The sequence below is a fragment of the Syngnathus floridae genome, chromosome 9, assembly GCF_059516105.1.
Source record: "Syngnathus floridae isolate MCC-2025c chromosome 9, RoL_Sflo_1.0, whole genome shotgun sequence".
Lineage (NCBI taxonomy): Eukaryota > Metazoa > Chordata > Actinopteri > Syngnathiformes > Syngnathidae > Syngnathus > Syngnathus floridae.
This window is the reverse complement of record NC_142421.1, coordinates 6,316,793-6,333,787: the sequence shown is the minus strand read 5'-3', so window position 1 is coordinate 6,333,787 and position 16,995 is coordinate 6,316,793. Positions and strand designations below refer to the sequence as shown.

General features: G+C 42.4%; 2 protein-coding genes across 5 annotated transcripts in view; both read left to right on the top strand.

Annotated features, from left to right (window-relative positions):
• thada (THADA armadillo repeat containing) overlaps nt 1-12,224 on the top strand; it is a 35,818-nt gene extending 23,594 nt beyond the window's left edge. For 2 of the 3 annotated variants that reach the window (XM_088384795.1, XM_088384796.1), the window contains exons 30-38: nt 776-879; nt 1,779-1,861; nt 4,628-5,004; nt 5,504-5,634; nt 6,451-6,523; nt 6,662-6,812; nt 6,911-7,033; nt 10,692-10,870; nt 10,974-12,224. In XM_088384795.1, the coding sequence (XP_088240921.1) occupies nt 776-879; nt 1,779-1,861; nt 4,628-5,004; nt 5,504-5,634; nt 6,451-6,523; nt 6,662-6,812; nt 6,911-7,033; nt 10,692-10,870; nt 10,974-11,309 (1,557 nt within the window). In that variant the 3' untranslated portion in view covers nt 11,310-12,224. The remainder of the gene's footprint in view (nt 1-775; nt 880-1,778; nt 1,862-4,627; nt 5,005-5,503; nt 5,635-6,450; nt 6,524-6,661; nt 6,813-6,910; nt 7,034-10,691; nt 10,871-10,973) is intronic. The other variant, XM_088384797.1, reaches the window with a different exon arrangement.
• Nucleotides 12,225-13,193: 969 nt separating this feature from the next.
• On the top strand, nt 13,194-16,639 carry zfp36l2 (ZFP36 like 2 zinc finger CCCH-type). Of its 2 annotated transcripts, none has more exons than XM_088384798.1 (2): nt 13,194-13,550; nt 13,663-16,639. In XM_088384798.1, exons 1-2 carry the CDS (start codon nt 13,458-13,460, stop codon nt 14,848-14,850), a joined length of 1,281 nt encoding a protein of 426 aa, XP_088240924.1. In that variant the 5' UTR covers nt 13,194-13,457; the 3' UTR covers nt 14,851-16,639. The 2 variants fall into 2 exon arrangements, with proteins under 2 accessions (XP_088240924.1, XP_088240925.1); XM_088384799.1 differs by having other exon boundaries at nt 13,200-13,550; nt 13,660-16,639.
• The last annotated feature ends 356 nt before the right edge of the window (nt 16,640-16,995 follow it).

The following is a 16,995-nucleotide window of genomic DNA, read 5'->3' as shown; positions in this document are numbered from 1 at the left end:
CTGCAGGAGAACAGAAGAGGCAGAGCAGGCTCAGTGCAACGTGGTCAGCCTGGTTTTTCCCCGCGTTGCCTTCTCTGCATAGTGTAATGAATGGCTTCCTATTTGTCTGTGGCCGTGGCCCAGACCTAAAGAGTATACTTACCAAATCCCAGAATACACATCCCAGCCAGTCAGCCACCCAGCCAGCCAGCCAGTCAGCTAGTTATCCAGTCTTCTGGCCTTTGAAAACTCCCAACCACCAGTCGCATCACACGCCGTCACTTGAGCATTCTATTTTATGTAGGGAATATTTTCTCACACTCGTGTTGTCAGTACTGCATTAGGAGAAGTATTGTATATTAAGTTGTAGATGAGATATTCAGTAATACTCTATATGAAGGGCTTGTTTCTAAAACGAGATGAAAGTCCAGTTTGACAAAATATTAATCTTGCTATGCCACTCATTGTGTACAGATTGTCATATTTTGTTGAACATGTTTAGGCGGAGCCACAGAAACTTTTTTGATAAAAGCGAAAAGACTACTGAAAGACCTTAATTACATTTGCCTACAGCAAATTTTAATCCGAGATGGCTTTACATTTTTGAAACACATTTTGAAAATGTCCTGTAGTAGCTATAATGCACTTCTTTGTGTATGATATTACTTTTTGGGCCATGTGTACAAAAAAATTGACATGTCCAAATTAATCAAACACACTCACCCAAAGATAACCAGTCAGTTTTGACTGTTGGTTAATAAAGTATGTTTACCTGTGTATTTAAATGTTTTTGCAGGTGCTGTTTCTGCTTCAGTCTTACCAGAGTGAGTCACACAGACCCCTGCCAGCAGGAAATGGAATCGGTGAAGCTGTCCTTCAGCGCATGTGGCTGGCCTCCCGGTAATCTTAGACACATGCACGTACAGATAAGCATCCCTCCTCCGTCCCTCCCAAATCCCCCAGCAGAAGAATAGTTCCTTGTCCCACCGGTCGTCCCCTCCCTGACCATGTCCGCTTCATGTCCTGCCGAGGCTTCGATTTCAAAGGGACTGCCGTCTGTCCTACCTGGACACCCCCCCTCCATCCCCATCCTATCCTCTACCTCTGGACCTCTTACCCAAAATTAAAGTATTGAGATGAAGCACAGATTACGGGCCGGCTGCAACCCCGCCTCTCTCTTTTTATTTCCTAGCTGGGGTCAGTCCAGGGTCTGTTTTCTCATCTGATCAGCAGGGTCACTGGGTTAGCAACAGTAGCCCTGCTAGCTTTGCATGGTTACACTGATGAGTCTTAATTAGGATGACAAGGTGAATTCTTGCTTACTAAAGCAGCAAGATTGGTTTTGTGTTCATGCAGCCAGAACCAGTACATTACTGACTTAAACACACACACACACAAATAACCTCACCCCAGGCTCTATAAATCGCCCCCTGCTACGTGTCAGGTCAACTTGTCAGCTTCATTACGTGATGTGTTAAATGCAGTGGACAAATTTCGGAGCGCTACCATCATTTTGTGAAAGACTTTTTCGCAAGTTTGTTTTTTAAAATACATTTCTATTAAAAAGTATTGTCTGATTTTCAATGGTTAATTTTCATAATTTTTTCATCTGTCAGATTCAAGTTATTTCTTTAACCATTGTGGACTTTTATTTCATTTACTGTTTCGTCTGTGTGTAGACCAAAATCAAATGAACGATTGATGTGTTTTAATCATATTGTATCGGATTCATAGGAGTCCGAACAGCAAATATAAAACAAAAAGTAATTCCATTTCTCTTTTTCCTCATCTCTTTTAAGAGCTAATATCTGTGTGGTCACCAGAGGAGCCTTTCTGGATGTCCTGGTCTGTCTGTGTGGGCCAAAAATTAGTCTTCTGTGTGGTGAGTAAATCTGAACAGAATGATTGATATGGAATGAGATACTATATACTATATATTGATGAGCGTGCAACGTTTGCTCCCTCTGAGCGACTCTTAACAAAAGTCATGCCTAAAAGCATTCAGAGAAGTCTTTGTGGATTTGTGATTGTGTATCTGTGTGTACATGTGTGCCGAGCCATCTCAGTGGGGGTCTCCTCAGGAGGAATGTGAAACCAAAGGCGTGCAATCTCAGACAGATGGTGGGTTTGTGCCTTTGACCCAGTTTATTGAGTGCTAGGAAAAAAAGAGAGGAGAGCAGAGAGGGTGAGGAACTTGTGTTTTCGGTTGGCCATGTGCTGAACACATGTTTGCATTTGACAGTGGAAATACCGAGGATTTCTTAAAACAAGCCAGTAGATTCAAGACCAGCCTTAACCCGATGTGGCCCCTTACATAACAAAATAAGCACCTTCCCTCTTACTTACGCACCTTTTAATGCCTCTATTATTAGTCTGTTTTCCCTCTTTTCTGCTAGAGGTGGATTCCTGCTCTGTTTTTATAATCCTTTCATTGAAGTGTTTTTTTTTTTTTTTTGTAGCCTTATCGAATGCATTTTCGTTTTCTGTTCCGAAACAATATTCACACTGGAATTAAGAGAGACATTTTTTCATTTGCGGTTCTTCTTCGAGAGTTTCAGTTTTTTATACGGCATCATCATCATTAAGAATGACACCCAATGAACATAGATTTTAAAAGTTTCAGTCTACATTTGCATGAAAATGATTACAGGTCTATTATTTTTAGTTTGTTTTCTTTTTTGTTTGTTTTGTAAATATCCTTATTTTGGACTTGACACTAGCAAAACACCCATAAAACATGTTCCCATACTTAGCCCTTCATCAACCACACTACGTGATTGATATTCATCGCTGACAGCTTGCTTAAGTTTGCTTTCCCCCATAATTCGCTACTTTCACTCATCGTTGAACTTCAAGATGTGCTTTTATTGCCCTAAATCTGCACCAGCCAATCGAAATTCACTACTCTCTCCCACAAAAAAAAAAAGTCTATCCTCTGAAAAAGGTCACGTTTCTTTGGTGGCTCTGTATTTGGTCTCAACAGTCTTAACTGTCTGAATTGGTAAAGAAGACATTAAAGGGGAAGTGTGTCGAACGAAATGACTACACAACCAACTGCTATTTATTTCTCTTGTCAGAAAGTACATGCAAACACACACACACACACACAGTGTCTGGGGTTTGTTTTTCACAGTTTGGCTAATGATGGTGGAAGTTGATTTGAAATCCAGCTGTGTGCTGGCGTGTAAGAGCACGTGCACGCGTCTTGCCAAGGTTCCAGCAGCCAAGCCCCTTTAACTGCCACTTTCACAGGGCTGTGGGCTGTTCTGTAGAAAGACACACAAAGTTAACTTGCCTCATGTACAACTTCATACAACTTAACATGTTTTACTTTTGTTATTAATGACCCTTAATCTATATATCCCGCCCATGTGGGATGCAGTCGGATTTCATGCTGATGCACTGTAACATGTTCAAACAGCACTCCTGATTTTAAAGCATTTGCACCAGCTGTAATAAGATTCGATATGTTCTCGGGTTGCCCATCCGTGCGGCCTATTCATGTGAACGTGATATCTCAGGAATGCCATGAAGGAATTTCATTACATCTGGCACAAGTATCCTCTTGCCCACAAATTGACATCAATAACAGTTATTTTGCACAGGTCAATGACCCCTTTCTTGACCATTATGACATGAAAATAATCATTTGAATTGGTATTTCATGTATCTGATCAGATGGGGATCCAAGTCTGGAGAACTGATACTTGTTGATGATCATTTATTGTTTGTAAGATATAAGATTGGAACTGAGGTTTGCACCATAATGGCAATGTCAACTCGTTGCCAATTTATAATCCACCCCAAAAAAAAAAGAAAATGCAATAAAAACTACATGTGATAGCTCTGCCCTCTGACTTATAATTAGATTTGAACACACACAGCTTTGTGAAAACAAGTGTTATTTGTGATCAGATATGATGGATCACATGACCCAAGCCCTTGGCTCACATATTTGGATACATACCATTGTAAAATCAACATCCCGGCTGTGACTACTGAATTTTTTTAGTTTGTATTTACTTCCTCCACCATGCAGCACATTTCTCTCTTTACTAGTCTTGACAGTTGATTTGTATCCAATGGCAGCAGTATTTACATACGACATGTCGACTTCAGTCATCCTCCCTTCGTCATTGGTGTCATTACTGTCTTCCTGCCCACCATTATACCCATTAGACTATGGCTGTTTGGCCCTGGACCCCCTTTTGAGTATCAGGTTTCATAGTAACCTAAGCAGCCCATCTCTGCAGGAATGCTGCATTTCCCGCTCTTTTGTCAGCTCACATTTTGACATGTGCTGCAGTGGCGGATTGAGTTGCATTAGCTTCAATGTGTGTGCCTGCATGAGATAGACTTGGCTGTCAAAGCAGGATCTATGTGGGGCGATGGAGAATTACTGTAGGCAGGAGTGCAGCCTTTGAATAGTATCAAGTTACTAAAATGCCATCAAGTTATTCTGCATTTCAGAGGAAATGGTAAGGTTTGTATGACTGTGATGGATAATATCAAATATGAATAATATTTGTATTACACACGCTAAATAGTTGCATGTGTATATGTGTACTGGTTCCAATATCCAGTTAAAATGTTGTTGTTTTTTTATTATTAATATAAATCTAAAAATGGCACTTTTCATGTGTGTCAGATTCAGAGGTCAACAAGCTCCGTCAAGAGACTTTGTCCGTCTTGATGACCTCCAGCCTGGTCTCCAACAACAGCCCCCCCGCATCCAACCTGGAGCCCGGCAGCATCCAGTACATGCTGAGCTTGACCAGAGTGGGCCTCAGTGCCAGCGTGGAGATTCCTGAGCTGTGGGGAAAGCATCCACTCACATCTCAGCTCCTGGATCGTCTGCTAAAGTGCCCACAGTATGAGGTGAGGGACTTGGTTCTGGAAAGGGTCCTGATGAGACTGAAAGAGGAGGAAGACCAGAAGAGGACGCCAACGTGGCTAAATGAGGCCACCCTTTTGAACCTGACAAGCCTAGTTCTTCATGAAAAACACCCTCAGTGTCTGGCCAAGGTGAGTACACACATACACACACCCTCATAGACGCACACACCTATTGCAAATAGTAAATGTTGATAGTTTCTTGGGTTAAGTGTGCTTTGTCGTATACATGGGCATACACAAGCTCATATACAAATGTTTACATGCATTGCTGTCACCCTGTCAGCCCATGTTCCACCCAGTCAAATTCAACTAAATAATATTTATTTTTAAAACCAAGTAACACATAGGGGTTTCACTTGGCGTAAAACAACGTCTTCCTCCCCTGGCAAAGAAAACAGTGTATGGAGAAACAGGGGCTGGGAACAAGTGGGCAAAAGACACCAAAAACAAACTAAAATATGAATGGAACTGAATGGTTGCTGAAATTGCTAAAGACACCAAAGCTTTTTTTTAATAGACTGCCCAGAGCACCTTTTCTCACAGATAGCACTAAGTGTCTACGTTTGAGACAACCATCTGCCACTTTTTCCTTCCACCCTCATCTTCCTTTCACCTTTCTTCTTCTCAGGTGCTCCAGGTGTTGAGCGTGTTGTGCTGCAGCGGTGAGCTCCACTGGATGGATAGTATGCAACAGCAGCATTTGTCTCAGGACACTTTTCTGCAGCACCTGCTTGTTCTGGCTCAGAGAACTTCTCACAGGTCAGAAGATGGTCACATTATCGCATCTCATTATTGCATGACAAAGAATATTTTGCTCTTGATGAAATTCAAACAAGACCCCTCCCATTGGTATTGGGGCCATGTTTGCAAGACACCTGTTGATCTGTTATGGCTACGAGAGGCCAGAGTCGATGCAACTGCTCTGTTTTTGTGGGCACCTCCACATATGAAAGAACGCTTAGATATACATAATATTGCAGTATTTGTGTATATTTCGAGACTGTAATCCCTTTGACATCCATTGACAGACACACACACTTTCCTTGACAAGCCACTGCTGCACTTTTCTCACCAATTCAAGAAAGAACAGGCCTGAAGACAGATCAGGTTACAGAGAGTATTAGACCTATAAAGCCTTTTTCTGACCACCATCTCAGAACTTGGGATCTACTTTCCCTTCTCGTGGCCTCAAGGTTATGATTAGAGGCAAGGCAGAATGAGATTGGGTTGCCGCTTGCACTCATCTTCCCTGCAATTGAATGTGAGTCTGGCTTTTGTGCTCACAATGTTTTGGTGAGTGCCAGCACACTTCTTTTGTGGAAAGTAAGCCAATACAGGCTTGTTATTTGCCAAGTGGGTGTCATTCGAGGTGCTTTCACACAAACTGGCATTCCCATTTTAAAACTTTTTACAAAGTTGAATTAAATGGTAGATTCTCTTTAAGTGCTAGAAATTATTTGACGGGGGAATCAGTCCAAAAAAAAAATCACAATTACGAATCTATTCCTGAAATCACTCTTATGTGCTTACGAAGATGATGTAAATTCATGTTAGCTGACTGTTTGTGTGTTTTAGTGTGGAGCTGTATTGTGCGGCCATGACATTGCTATCTCAACTGGTAATCCAGATTGTAAAGTCATATCCAAAGGTAAAATATCATCCAGACTCTTCATCAGTTCATTTTCTGGATTTTTGTATTTATTGTTTGACAATCTTGTTGTCTTTAATGGAATGGAATCAACAATTTTGTCTTTTGAGTGTCATGCGTTCTAATTTCCTCATGCAGGATGCAGCAATAATGACTCGCTTATCACAGTGGGGGGCACTGGTCTGCTCATCCTGCAGCGACGAGCAGCATGTGGAAATAAAGCTGATGGTTGCCAAGGTGTTGGTGGACTCCACAAGCGCACTACTGACCAGCTCTGAGCTGCCACTTGGTGAGTTGAGGAAGTTCATTTGAGATGGATCATAAAAGTGGTGTGAAAAATAACATCCTGTGTGTGTACTGAAAACACGTGCATGTGTTTGTGTTTAGGTCTAGTCAGCACAATGTCTCTGTGGAGGAGTCTGTTTATGCTGTTGCAGGATGAAGACCAGGAAGTCCGCAGTTGTGCTTCTGACTTTGTTGCTAATGCACCAACTCATCTGATTTGTTCAGGTACACACACACACTCGATGTAACAAATAGGTTTCATTTTGTGTGTTTCAACTGGATGGGTTTAAAGCGAGGTTTCTAATCATATTGCTCAAGTTGAACTTTTTCTTTCAAAGTGGAATTGCAGCGTGTGAGTTCTGCATTCGTGTGCAGCCGACTTGAGGTTAGACAATGACAGCGAAGCTGTTAGCTAACAATTAGAACCACAAAACTCGACTGAGATAGAGGTTTTCTTTAAAACAGAACAAAGTGCACATAAATAGATTTTGTCTGAGATATTCTCCCTTTTGTAGTCTTTATTTAGTTGCCGCTTGTGCAGTTTCGGGAAAGTTCTACATTTACTCTTGGCCACGCGACTTCAATTCTCCCGAACTTGTATAAGTGCTCATGAAAAATTTTAAATCGGATTCCAAACACGTGTGATACAAACAAAAGGAGTGTAATAGTGTACTGTGGTCATCCAAATTGAATGTGTGGCCAGGCCAGGAAAGTCACATTCCTCAAGCAAATGAGAAAGCACACAAAAAACCCAAAAGATTGCATTGTCTGTAAAATGAAAACCCACAGAAACCTTCAATCAGTAAAAATATAAATATATATTGCCGCTCCGCTGTTGAATCCCAACTGATCTAACATTTTTAAATTAGATATGGACAAGTTGAAATACTTTTTTTTTTACAAACTGAAGCTAGAATAGAAATAAAATGTCTACACACCCTGTTTTATTCTCTCATATAAATTTTGTATCAAATAGAACGACATCATCAGACCACCATGCTGATTCTCATAGTTATTTGGTTACTTCTCAAAAATAGCACCAATCAAAACAACTAACACTGGTTAAGTCAATCGTAAGGGTCATTGTGGATTTTTAATTACACCTGGGAAATAACCGTGGTGCTGGGACTTACCCGCCCTGTTCTTTTCTACGGTATTTATGATCTACTGGTACTATTATCAAGCCGTCGGACCAAACTGTCAAACCTGTGCATATCATTCAAGGGAAAATTTTTATCAAATGCGAGATAAGAGTCTGCAATCCTTAAGCCCTCTCACCTAGAGAACCTTTAGCAAATGTATGATCGCTATTGTAACTTATTGGATTGGCTGTATCTGGCCCCCGGGCCTTGAGTTTGATATCGGTGCAGTCGAGTCTGCTCAGTAACAAAGGGACAATTTTCTTCAATTCATGTTGGGCACAGTAAATAAGCCCAATTACTGTTTGTGTGTTTGCGTACGTGTTGGCCACTTGTCGTGAGTGTGTGTCGGGTTTCTTGTTTGCGTGTCTTTCCCGTCCCCTGTTGTTCTACCGGTTTACTGTGATAATGTGCGTGCGTGTGCGCCCATGTGTGCGTTTGTGCTTTATTACCTCTCATCAAGTGTCTGAGGTGTCAGTTGTTTCAAAGGTAACAATGCTGCTACTCCTTTGATATGGAGTACACAGACAAATTCACACAATCCTTTCCCCTTCCAATAAAAATGTTAGCAATACATGTCACCCATTTTTGTTTTTGTGTGTGTGTGGGATTGAGAACATCAGATTTGTTGATTCTTTCCCAGCACAGACACAAAGAAGCTATTGTTGATGACTTGAAGATTTATTCATCTCCAATTGAACCTTTTCCCACAGCCACCACTGCCCAAATACCTCAAGACTAATTGGCTTTGAAATCAAACTCACTGGACCTCCAGCAATGACGCTGCTGTAAGGGTGGCAACAAAGGGACACTTGATGTGTACATATATATTTCTGGATATATTTCCGAAGTAATTATAAGTACAGAAATGCTTGACTCGGTATTTTGAAGATAAGCTGCTGTCACGTGTATCTTTACCAGGCCATTCAGACCAGGTGGATTGTTATCAGCCAGCCATTGCTTGTTGTAAAGGAACAACTGCCTTTTGTGTCATACAATTTTCACATGTCCTTTCTCTTAGTTAATTTATTAACAGCAAGTGATGCAGCTGACTGACTGATAGGGAGCAGGACACTCATTAAACAGACCTTGTCCTATTTCAGGAGGACACTCACCCAACTATTACAACAACACCACAAATGATTAAGTATGCAAAGATATGTCATTCTTGTCATTTCCTCACACTGTCACTTTGTGTCGCTATATTTCATTCAAAATGCAACACTTGAAGATATCCATTGGAATGTGTAATATTTTTTAAGAAAATGCACAAGCAACATTTTAAGTACTTTGGATTTGCGACACCACTTTGATAAGAGGAAGGAAATGGATGGATGGGCAAGCATTTCAAAAATGTGTGGCGGCAAAAGCTCTCTTCAGTTTCCTCGCTAGGCTTCATTTCTTTTTTTTTTTTTCCATTTTGGAGGTGACTTTTGCATCATGGTAAGATAGATGTTCCTTATTGTGGTGGGGTTTTTCACCCCTCTCTGGCTGATGTTTCCTGTGGGTGTCAGGATTGTTGCATTTGGTCTACATGACTGTTCACCACCAACAAGCAAAGGAAGTCAGAGCTGTAAAAACTGTTTTTGTTTCACACCTCTCTGTATTTGGCACTTCAGCTTCCTGGTCTCTCGGCTCCAAAGTGGTTTTGTGTGAGGTAGAACAAGTTTCTGGTGTGAAGAAAACCATTGTTGTTGTTGGCTTGCCGATGTGACTTTAGTGGTGAGATTTAAGGCATGTCTTTTTTTTTTTTTTTCCTAACCGCACCTGTCTTAAAAAAAAAAAACTATGTTAGGTGTAATAATTTGCATTGAAAAGGCAATAATTTGTTCATTTTTAGTAACAAAAATGATCTTGACTTGCACAGGCACTTTTTCTGTCCTTTTTTACTGTAACAGTCCATAAAAGTTTAGATATTTTGTGTGTGTGTGTGTTTGGTGTTGGTACAATTTGGTTTAAATGTGATCCGGTCTTAAACAACCCAAAAATAATATAAGTAGCGGTATGTTTGAGGGCAAAAAAAAGTTTCACTGCAAAACAAATATACTCTACAAGTAGCTCATTTCCCTGCATACAACTCTCCCAGCACACACACACACACCAATACAGTCACCCAACACTCATTCTGGTCATGCTATGAAAGACAATCTCCTTGAGAAGCAAGTATTTAACGGCAAAAGCTTAAGGAAGGAAATCACATTACAAGGTGTAGGGGGGAAAAAAAAACACATGCAGCCATTCTGAGCCTTTATGTTTGGAGGCAGGGGTGCTGGTTAGTGGACTTTTACATCAAGACTAAAGTGTCCCTGGGAAGAGGTAGCGTTTTTGCTAAAGAAAAGAATTTGTCACCCAAGCTCTTAAACTGCTAAATCTCCTCTAATACTGTACAATCAGTGGCCTGTCATGTTCTCATGCTACATCAGTCCTCCCCGCTCAGACTTCAGGCACAGATTCTACGCCTCTTTTCTCAAGAGGAAAATCAATATGAGTTCCCATCACTGTATGTTTGGTTGTGACTCTGCAAAGCTTTTGATGTCTATGCTGTCATTGGGGTGTCAGCTGCAGGGACGATGGTCAAGGTGGGAAAACAAAAACACTACAATGGTCATCTTCAGTGGTCCCATCACAAGCGTTTGCAGAAGCATCTGTGTTTCTTTGCAGAATTAGTGTTTAACCCAGAATCTTGTTTACGGGCTCTTGTCAAATAAATTGTCTTTTAATGTCCTCCAATTTGGGTTGAACAGATGCGGCAGGCGTGACGACGCTGTGTCCTCCTGTAGCCCTGGATGTTGGTGTGAGGCTCTTGTGTCACCTATTGCAACTGTGGAAGCAAGTACCGGCAGGCGTCCTGGTTCTGACAGACTGGCTGCTAGGAGACGACGAAGGCAATGAGGAGGCAGGCGCAGATGACGCCGCCATTCTGGTAAGTCAATTTGTGATTTATTTGTCCATATGTGTTACGAAAACATGAGTGTAGGTTTCTCGTGCATTTGTGTCAATGGACCGATTTGGTTTTGATTGAATAGGATGAAGAGGACTTCCTGTTTGAAAAGGGAAACCTGAACCTGTGGGCCGAGCCAGTCCAGTGGGTGATTCTGGTGCACCGACATCTCATTTCCCTCCTTGTTACGTACAAACAGATGAGAGACTCGAGACCCACTGGGTCTGAGCAGGCTCAGCAAATGGACACACTGGCCTCCAATGCCAGGAGGAAACTGTTGAGCTCCAAACAAGCCCTGGACGCCCTCCCAGTCCTGCCTCAGTTCTCCTGCCCCATGGAGCACGCCCGTCTAGTACTGCAGCACCAAAGGGCCACTTTGGCTTTGGATGTGCTGGACACCCTGAGAGGAGAAATTGAGTGATATTGATTTTTTTTTTTCTTTTGTGATCATGAAAGTGACACCTCAGGGTTGTTTTTAATCATCATATTTTTAACTTTTGCTCATCTATTTTTTATTTTCATTTTTATGACATCTAAAATGCAACATTGTGAGAAATGTATTTAGTCACACGTTAGTGGCGAAACATTGTGTTAGATTGATCAATAGTTGATTAGGAGAATTTAGGCGGGGATGGTTCAAAAGGAACTGTTTCATTAAAATTGCCCTAATAACATCAGAGTCATGGAAATATAACCCCACAGAGGATATCTTGAAAATGCCCATAGCTTCTATGTTATAAGGTTGCTTCAAGCATTATGGCTTCAAGCTCAAGTTGCACATTGTGAGTCTTCCTTTACTTTGCTCGTGTTTAATAATCCTTCCAGTTGGACTTTGTTTTGTCCTACCTTCTGGTTATTTAATCTAGAAGACAGCACAATAGCCTACTGTCTGTGCCTGTGTGTTAATAGTGGCTATATACACGTCGGCCCTGGTAACCATGTTCCTTGTTGCAATAAAACTGATGTAACGTTTTAAAACTTCTCAACATTCCCCAACATAAAGAGAGTTGTCTGATTAGGAGTGGTTCCAGTGGACAAGAACAGTGATTTCTCAAATACTTTACTGCGTATGTCCTTCACATGAAACTGTTTATCTCGATTGCAGAGAGCAAATGGGGCAAATGGTCTCAGAGTAGCTTGCAACCTATTTTTAGGGCGGTAGTAGTAGATTCCAAAGTCTTAGGTCATTTTTTTTCCCCCTCTGCCTGTTTCTCTTTCCTTCACCTCTCTCCCTTCGTCAACTCTTGAGAGAATATTTAATCACGTCAGAGACTGAAAAATAAACTTGATACATGTTTTGCAATTATGATCCTAAATTAAAAGGCTATAATGGTTACTGGTGTTGCAGAAACCGGTCATTTCTGGTATATATAGATATAGATATGTATTTTATTTTATTTTTAGAAAATATGTAATATGTATCTAATTTTGCTCTGCAGGGGGCGCACTGGCTTCTTTTTTTTGGTCAGTTTCTAACACGTTCTCTAGGGGGCAGCGTTACACTGTTGCTCTGCATCGAAACCACATTCCTTCACTCTTGTGCTCCCTGACTGAAAAACAAGTTAGATGGAAGACCGCTGAGGGGAAAAAAAGTTTCTACCACAGTCGGTTTTGTTTTATTTTTACTGAGCTGTAGGGATCACAGATACCACAAACTAAGGTTAATTATTAAAGGTTAGTTTAGGTTAAAAAAATAAAATAAAATCAATCAGTAGGTTTTGTAGGTAGTTCTGACTGTCTTGTTCCACCATAGGCTGTTGTGACTCTGTTTTGTGGATTATGCAACGGGTAAATGCTAAAAATTGCCCTGCACTCTGCCTGGACTCCTCTCCGCTCATACTTGTGGTCTCACCCTATCCACAGGGAGAGAGCGCGAGGGTGAGGAACTTTCCTTCCATTACAAATACATGTGCATGCTTCCAAGTGAGACAGTGAAAGGGGGGGTGACATTTGTGTTGGTTAAAACGCCATAAGGTTGTAGGAAGTTTCTATTTGTCAGGATCTTTGATTTTTATAAATAAAAATGAATTTAGTGGTTTAAATTAAAGACCATTTTCCTGAACGACTTGTACTAATTTGGATGTGTTGTGTGATTTAAGAGTTTTGGGGTTTTTTTTAAAAAAGGAGGAAAAAAAACTTGGGATGTAATGATGGACGATGGGGGGGAGGGTCTTTGGGGTTGAATTTCAAGGCGTGGTGTCAAAGAATAGGCAACCAACCGGTGAATGTGTGTGTGCGTTTTTTTTAATAAGAAGACGGAAAAGAGGAGGTGGCTCTGGCAAAAGTTTTCTACGACTTACTTCGCTTCGCCCCTCCCCGGCCACCGGCAGGCATTTATAGCCCGCAAAAAGACGCTCGAGCCTGCAGTGAAGCATTTTTGGCTCAGCGCTTCTTCAGGGGAGGAATCACACCCATCTACTACTCACCATCACAAAATAGCACCCCCACTCTTGAAGCCTTCGTCGGCCGGCTCTTTTTTTGCAGCAACTTTCCAAAACATTTCCCCTCAACCAAAAAGCAGTCGTGGCACAAAGCAGCGCTCGTAGCAGTGCAACCTGCTCGTTCCTCCATGAAAGAAGGAGTGCACCAGCAAATTTGGGGAAACGACGACATGTCTGCGACCGTCTTGTCCGCCTTCTACGACATGGAAATGTTTTACAAGGTACAGCTGCTCGTTTCATTTAAGTTGCCAGTGCATGTTGCAACAAGTTGGAGCCAGTGCCATGTGACTGTGGGTGCATTGCTAACATGTCTTTCGTTCTCTCCCGCAGCAGGATAAAAGCACGAATATAAACGCCCTCCACATCAACAGCATGCTGGACAAGAAGGCTGTCGGAGCCCCGGTCACCTCCGCGGGTTCCGGTGGCCCCTTCGCGCCGGGATTTTTCCGTCGAAACTCCACCAGTAACGTGGAGGCCATGAACAACGGCAACAAGTACACCCTGAGCTCTTCTTACAGCAGCCTGAAAGAGAACACGCCGAGCGGAACGACCACTCTCATGAACAAGGAAAACAAGTTCCGCGATCGCGCGTACAGCGAAAGCGGAGAGCGCGCCGTGCTGCAGCAGAAGGCCGGCTCTCAGATCAACTCCACCCGCTACAAGACCGAGCTGTGTCGGCCTTTCGAGGAGAACGGCTCGTGCAAGTACGGCGAGAAATGTCAGTTCGCCCACGGCTACCACGAGCTCAGGAGCTTGTCCCGCCACCCCAAGTACAAAACGGAGCCGTGTCGCACGTTCCACACCATCGGCTTCTGCCCCTACGGTCCCCGGTGTCACTTTATCCACAACGCCGACGAGCGCCGGCCCGCTCCGGCCGCCAATGCCAACATGCAGGCGGGGGAGTCCCGCGGCTACGGCCAAAGGGACATCCTCCCCCCTCAGCAGCAGCAGCAGCAACTCTGCTACACCCAGAGGGACAGACCAAAGCTTCACCACAGCCTTAGCTTCTCCGGCTTCTCCAGCCACCACTGCCTGGACTCCCCGCTTCTGGAAAGCCCCACGTCGCGGACCCCACCGCCACCCGCCTCCTCTTGCATGTCCTCGTCCAGCTTCTACGACGATGTGCTGTCGCCCAACTCCGTGGCTTGCATCAACAGTGCCTTCAACTTCCCCGGGCAAGACCTAAAAGCTCTGCTGGCCCCGCTGGCCGTGCACACCTCTGGCGGCTACTCCAACAACCACTCGGCCGGGGGCGGCCACTACGGGGGCGTGCAGGGCAGCGGCATGTGCCCCCCGTCTTCTCCCACGTACAACATGAGCCACTTGCAGACGCTGCGCCGTCTCAGCGAGTCGCCAGTGTTCGAGCCTCCACCTAGCCCGCCAGACTCTCTCTCAGACCGGGAGAGCTACGCCAGCGGGTCCCTCAGCTCTTCCGGGAGCCTCAGTGGCTCCGAGTCCCCCAGTCTGGATGCTGGGAGACGTTTGCCAATCTTCAGCAGGCTGTCGATTTCAGATGACTGAGTTTGTTTTTTTACTTCGGTTTGTTTTTGTAGTGGATTATGTCAGCAGCTTCCACCCTGCTGAAGTGCCTTTGAGCAGCAAGACATTGATTTTCTACCAGCTGAAGGGGTGGTGGCCCTACTCTGACCTCCCTGGTGGGGGGCAAGTAAGGCAAGTTCCACCCACGGGGATCAATAAGTGTCCTTGACCTGGCATTAGATTACCTTTTTTTTTCTTCTCTGTAATATATAGCTGTATTAAAAGTTTAGATAGCAAACAGAAGGCATTCCATCAGTGCCTTGCCCAAGGGCTCATGCCAGCCCCTCCTCCCATTTTTTGTTTCTTTTTGCTCTAATAGGCGAGTCACACTTTCCCTGGGACTAGTTGACTTGACAAGACAAAGAGACTGTAAAAGCAAGTTGATTTCCTCCTATCCTGCCAAGAATATGCCTCGACTCAAAGTAACATTTTTCCTTTTTCAAAATGCTTTTATTTTCCTTCTGCTCTGAAAAGCTTCAACTTCCATTCCATATCTGTCTTCTCACAGCGCCACCCAGTGGTTAGGTCGGTTAGTGTAGCTTGTTGCTTGGTTAGCACTCTTGAGTTGGGTTTGTTTGGGGAAATCACTGCTGATGGTTGAATATATATTTTTTTAGCTGTTTGAGTGATTTGCATAGCGGTGCATAACTGACTATGGACTATTTAACTTATTTATTATCTTGTGAAACAAGTATAGGCTACATTGGTAATTTGTGTCCATACTATATTTATCAAGTATGATGAAGCAATAGATCTATATTCTTTTATGTTTAAATTATGGTCGCCATTATTAATCTGCATAAAGTGGAGTGTATGTTCTTTTCACAGTAATATATATTGTTTTCTCCTTTTTTTTGTAACTTCACTTGGTTATTTTTTATTGTAAATGAGTAAAAAAAAATCTTAATTTAAGAGAACGTATGTGATATTTATTTCATTAATTTTGTTCCCTTGTTTACGTTTATTAAAGTTTGCATAATTGCTGTTTGCTTCTGAGCTTGTGTGTCAGTGCTGTAGAAGGCTTTTTTTTTTCCTTCGGAGAATCCCTATTTAGATGATTCTGTAGAATGTAAACACCGTGTGGTTGTACAGACCGTCCAAACCTTGTTATATTTAGATCAGCGACAAAAAAAATCCCAAGTCAATAAATTAACCAAAAATTATTTTTTTAATTCTTGTTTTCCTCTGTTTGCACGAGGTCACACTGTGATTCCAGCCACGTGCTTAAGAATGTAGCAATCCCATGTGCCCCAGTATTATTGTGTAGTGCCTATGGGGCTCACCAACATGACATGCCTTTAAAATTAACCAAATAAAGTATTTTTCTTACATGGCATCTTTTTATACGCAGGTTCAACTGAATGTAGTTTTGGATTCTATTTTTATTAGGTTGTTACCACTCAGATACTCTGACAACAACAGCCATAACCTCTCTTAGTCCCCCATTCCTCTTCATTTGATTTTCCTATTTGCTCAGCTTTTTTTTTTTTTCTTCTCAAATCTAGTCTGAGTATTGCGTTTGCTGCAGAGGGAAGTGGTTGAGCATGTTTGGTTTGTACATAGTTGGTACAGGGGGATGCACACTATGTACTTTTGACTACTTTATCAGAAGTAAAGCTTTTTGAATGTAACAAAATGGACAAAAAAAAACAGCAAGAGTTGTTTATTTTTCGGGGAGTCAGTTCACTACAAATTAAGTGTGAGACTGTTAACTTTGTACTGTACATTTTTTGTAGTTCTCCCAATAAATAAAAAAAATCTTGGAAAACAAGTCTGTTTTTGGAGTCATATGACAATTCAGGCCATTTTAACTTGATCTGTTGCAGTCACGAACTCAAGCAATTTTACAATAATGGTACTTAAGTTTATTAGAGCGAGAGAGAAAAGCAGCTTGGACACAATTTCGAGTGAGCCCAGGACTCCATGGAGCCTCGTCTGGCCTGCGTCATTTCTATCTAGCCTGAGGTTCTTCTCAGTGCACAGTAAATTCAACAAGCACACACATGTCCTTGTGAGACACAACTGCCTTCACAAACCAAAAGGAGGAGAACTTCATCCAGATGTGAACTGCATTATGAGCATAGCTGGGAACATTATCCCACAAACCCAATAGCTAGCTGCAGGTAA